At 44.7% G+C, this 5,000-nt stretch overlaps 1 protein-coding gene across 2 annotated transcripts in view; it reads right to left on the bottom strand.

Annotated features, from left to right (window-relative positions):
• Positions 1-5,000, bottom strand: part of lama1 (laminin, alpha 1) — a 36,742-nt gene that overhangs the window by 11,832 nt on the left and 19,910 nt on the right. The window contains exons 23-35 of one of the 2 annotated variants that reach the window (XM_052542193.1): positions 4,627-4,860; positions 4,412-4,555; positions 4,053-4,235; positions 3,780-3,965; positions 3,572-3,699; positions 2,892-3,012; positions 2,637-2,777; positions 2,446-2,564; positions 1,835-1,921; positions 1,453-1,646; positions 1,221-1,363; positions 1,039-1,137; positions 825-936 (exon numbers count right to left, since the gene is read on the bottom strand). In XM_052542193.1, the coding sequence (XP_052398153.1) occupies positions 825-936; positions 1,039-1,137; positions 1,221-1,363; positions 1,453-1,646; positions 1,835-1,921; positions 2,446-2,564; positions 2,637-2,777; positions 2,892-3,012; positions 3,572-3,699; positions 3,780-3,965; positions 4,053-4,235; positions 4,412-4,555; positions 4,627-4,860 (1,891 nt within the window). Of the gene's footprint in view, positions 1-824; positions 937-1,038; positions 1,141-1,220; positions 1,364-1,452; positions 1,647-1,834; positions 1,922-2,445; positions 2,565-2,636; positions 2,778-2,891; positions 3,013-3,571; positions 3,700-3,779; positions 3,966-4,052; positions 4,236-4,411; positions 4,556-4,626; positions 4,861-5,000 lie in introns of both variants that reach the window. The other variant, XM_052542191.1, reaches the window with a different exon arrangement.

Below are 5,000 nucleotides of genomic sequence, written 5' to 3' on the forward strand. Positions count from 1 at the left end.
GAGAGCATTGAGGGCACGGCAGCCAATCACATCATGCGTTTATCAGATTAGATTTGCTACCATCTCAATGAGTAATGCATTTAAAACAGACTTAATCTTTTCTGTTCATTTAAATATATGCTATCATAGCATTATTTATGTAATATTACAGTATTTAATAATATTTTGAATTAGCTTTTATTTTTATATTTCCAGTTTTCTTTCTAATTTTAGTTTTTTAATATTTATATTTAACTTTTATTTTAGTAGTTTTAAAACACGTTGCCTTTGCAACTAACTAAAATAGACAGTTTTTTACATGAAACATTTACATTTTATTTAAGCATTGCTTCAATTAATGAACACATTTGTAATAGTTTTAGTTAAAAATAACAACACTAGTTTTAGAGGCTTTTTAAGATAAAATAAAAAAAATATATATATTTCTATGTAGCTTTCATTTATTTTATTTGTTGTACTTTGAGTTATTGTAATAAAAAAAAGGAAATGTTGTCTTCAACTGAAATTAAGTAAATATAATAATTATTATTTCTTTTTACAGCTAATATTTAGTTTTTTTATTTATTTCAGCTTTATTTCAATCAATGAAAATGTTTTTTTTTTTTATTAACTTTTTTTAGTTTCAGTTAATGCAAACATTGTTTTTAGGCGCATTACTCTTCTGCAAATAAAATAAAAATAAATAAAAGTAAATTAAATTAAATTAAATTATAAAAACATTAATTAAATACAACTATAAAATAAAATAAAATAAAATAAAATAAAATAAAACAGAATAGAATAGAATAGAATAGAATAGAATAGAATAGAATAGTGATGGTTACCGTGGATGGCAGAATGAATGTTGTTGATGAGGTCCAGCAGATGTTTGCCCTGCGTGAATCTCTCCTCTGAGATCAGCAGCACATCTTCACTGCCATCAAACACACTCTGGACCTGCAGATGAACACACACACACACACACACACACACACACACTGAGTCCCAGCATCAGTCGGCGGTTGCCCTGGACACAGTGATGATGGACACGAGCTGTACCTGCTGCTGAAGGTCAGTGATCTGATCGGTCAGGTTGTTCAGATGTTCCTCTCCTGTGGTCAGCTGATGACCTGTGCTCTGCTCCCATGACATCAGACTCTGCTAATCAAACACGCAAATGAACACACACTCAGTTCCTGATCCATGATGCATTACACATGCAGACGAGGCCCATGGCTGACCTTGACCTCTCTGGTCTGGTTCTCGAGGGTCATCAGCTGGCTGTAGGGTGCGAGAATGACCCCTGACAGGTTCAGAGAGGCGATGGACCCGTCTAAAGCGTCCAGATCGTCCAGCAGCGCCCCGGTGCAGCCGTCATCACACGCTGCAGGACACCAGCTCGTTTCATTACGAATGCAGTAATGCAACACACTTATGTCTCTGTTTTGAAACGGTCTGTGCTGTATTACTCACACACACACTGCTCGCTGACCAGCACATGCCTCTCCTCGCACTGGTCACACAGATGACCTCTGACCCCGGGCTTACACTCGCAGCTCCCGGTGCGTCCGTCACAGATGCTGTGCACTGACCCCGCCCCACTGCACCTGCACACCTGGCACCGCCCACCTGCCTCCGACGGGGTGCCATAGTAACCCACCGAACACCTGCGGGACACGGGAGAGAGCGTTAGTGCACGAGAGTGTGTGTGTCACAGTATGTGTGTGTGTGTGTGTGTGTGTTAGAGTGTGTGTGTGTGTCACAGTGTGTGTGAGTGTGTGTGTGTGTTTCTCAGTGTGGGTGTGTGTGTGTCTCTGTGTGTGTGTGTGTGTGTGTGTGTGTCACATGACCTCACCTCTCACAGTAACGGCCCTCGTATCCCTCCTCACAGCGATCGCAGCGGAAATCACCAGCTCCTTCTAACACACACGTCGAGCTGAAACTACACACACACACACACACATCAACTACAGTTGCACCATACACCGAAATAAAATCATGCAACATGCAATATAGCAACATGACTTAATATATTTAAATAAATAAATATTTAAAATATTTCTATTTTATATATTTATTTATATTTACAATATTTTTTTTTTATTAAAAGCTCAAAAAATCAAAATAAGAAATTGTTTACCTGGCAACCAGTTGAATTATAATTGTATAATTTATTTATTTAATTTTAGTTTTTTTTTTATACTATATTCCTATTATTGTTTATTTATTTAATAATAGTCAATATTATTATTTTATAAGTCCTCACTATATAAACATTTTTTTATCTTGCATAATTCCCAAATTATGAATTATTTCATAATAAACACACATTCAAGTCATCTGGTGAAAATCCCTGATTTTTTTACGTGTTAATATACACATTTCATTTGATGGTATTCTATTATTCTTAATTTCTGTATGTACTGTAGGTGACCATGTGACCACAGCAGTGTGATGTGAGCTGACCTCTGACCCCGCAGTGGACAGGCGCACATCGAGCAGTCGCTGACGGAGCCCTGCACCTTCCCATAATACCCTGCGGCGCACACGTGGCAGTGCTCTCCTGCGGTGTTGTGCTGGCAGCCCTGAACACACACTGACGTCAGCATCTCAAGCAGCTGTTCTGTGTTTGTTATCAGATCAGATGTGTTTCTCACCAGACACTCGCCCGTGTCCAGGTCACATGACAGGCTGTGGTTGTTGCACCGGCAGGCCACGCAGGGCCGGATGAGCGGACGGTTTCTGCCCTTCATGTTGAGCTCAGACACGGCCTGACGGTAAAACCCCGGAGCACACTCCTGAACACAGAGCAGATGAGACACTCAGTCCCTCACTCTCTACGGACAGGAACTATTAGAGGCATGTCTAGATTGATCATGTGACTCGATACAGCTCTCAGATGACGATCTGACCTGACAGGAGAGTCCAGCGTATCCCGGCGGACACTCACACGTCTCCACCAGCCGAGCCACGTCTGCACCCCGAGGAGCCTCGTCCGCCTCCAGAGCCGTGTCCAGAGAGATATTAGAGATCCTACAGACACAGATCCAACACCGTTCACATGTTACCTGCACAACCTTTCATCTGAAGTTAATAACTTGTGTATAGTATTTTTCAGACTGTAAGTCGCACTATTTTTCATAGTTTGGCTGGTCCTGCGACTTAAAGTCAGGTGAGACTTATTTATCAAAATTAATTTGACATGAACCAAGAGAAATCGTTACTGTCTCCAGCCACCAGAGGGCGCTCTACGCTGCTCAGTTCTCCTGCAGTCTACACTGAACACATAGAGCGCCCTCCAGTGGCTGGAGACGGTTATGTGAACTCTTGGTTCTTGGTTCTAAATAAATGAGACTTATATATGTTTTTTTCCTCGTCATGACGTATTTTTGGACTGATGCGACTTATACTCAGGTGCGACTTATAGTCCGGAAAAATACAGTATATCAGATCCACTCTGAAATATGCCACATTATGGAAGCTGAGTATGTTGTGCATCTGAGTTACATTCACATTTACATATTTATCACACACACACACAAACACACAGAGAGACACACACACACACACACACACACACACACACACACACCTGCTCTGCTGCAGTCCTGAGCCGTACGATGCTTTGATGATGATGTACTCCACGTTACTCAGCACTGACATGAAGTCTGCGTGACTCACGGCTTCATCAGACACAGAGTTGAAATACTTCCACTTGTGCTGCACACACACACACACGAGAAGACGGTCAGAGAGCGCCGGCCGGGATCACACACACACACACACACACACACACACACCTCGGTCAGAGGAACCTCCTGTCCGGTGCGGACGCCGTTCTCAGGCGCAGGGAGCTCGGTGTAGATGACCAGCCGTCGCAGGTGTCCGCCCCTCATCAGCACCTGAGGCTCGTGATTGGCCAGCCCCGCGCCGTCCAGAGCGAAGAACAACACGGTGAAGGACAGTGTTCCTCCGTACGACAGCAGCTAGCAGAGAAACAACATCACACATCCCTCCTGGAACAGCCGGGTGCAACACATACATGCAGTGGTGTAGGTACAGCGGGTTTGTACCTGGCTACCGTGGTATTTGTGCGGGAGTCTCCAGTAATACGGGCCGCTGAGGACGGACAGACGGTGGAGGTGAGAGGCGTCCAGAAGCATCTCTTGATCGCTGTAAGAAACGCCCTCCAGCGTCCCCTGCAGGTCACTCTGAGACACCACACGCAGCAGAGCCGGAGCAGAGCCCAGCCTCACCTGAATCACACACCAGTCACAGATTACACACACTAACTGTGTTTTACCTGCGTTTAGTTTGTGTCTGAATTAAACCTGTATTTTGGATCAGATAAATGAGCAGAAGAGCCTCCTCTGGACACACGTGTGGTGTGTGTGTGTGTGTGTGTGAGTGTGTGTGTGAGATCGCTGCTCACCGGCACACGGACCAGTCCGCCGAGCTCCTCACAGACGCTGGACACACCAGAACAGAAGCACAGACTGCATCCGGACGGATTCTGAGCGCTCAGACCGAACGTCCCGCTCTTACACTCGTCACAGCCGCCGCCGCCGACATTCTCCTGAAACACAGTCCTGTTACCCATCATGCACTAGAACAGGAAACAGCACACAGAGGCGTCTCCGGCGTCACCTTGCAGTCGCAGCGGCCGTGATCCTGGCATCCACACACTCCCAGCTCGGGGTCGCAGAACTCCTCTCGCGTGCCGTCGGGGCTGCAGCCGCATGCAGTGCATTCTGGGAAGTTTTTGTAGCCGAAAGCGCAGCGGTCGCACCTGAGACCGGAGAAGTGCGGCCTGCAGCGACACTGACCTGACCACAGGTCACACTGAGACGAACTGGAGCCTGCAGCACTGCAGTCACACGCCTGCACACACAAACACACACACACACACACAAATGAATAATCAATATTTTTTTTAAATATATTGTTATTATATGAACATATTTACATATTCACCACTACAGTTTTCACAGGGTACTCAGGGAACAGCATGCTGTGATCGT

Source organism: Carassius gibelio, chromosome A24 (genome assembly GCF_023724105.1).
Source record: "Carassius gibelio isolate Cgi1373 ecotype wild population from Czech Republic chromosome A24, carGib1.2-hapl.c, whole genome shotgun sequence".
Taxonomy (NCBI): domain Eukaryota; kingdom Metazoa; phylum Chordata; class Actinopteri; order Cypriniformes; family Cyprinidae; genus Carassius; species Carassius gibelio.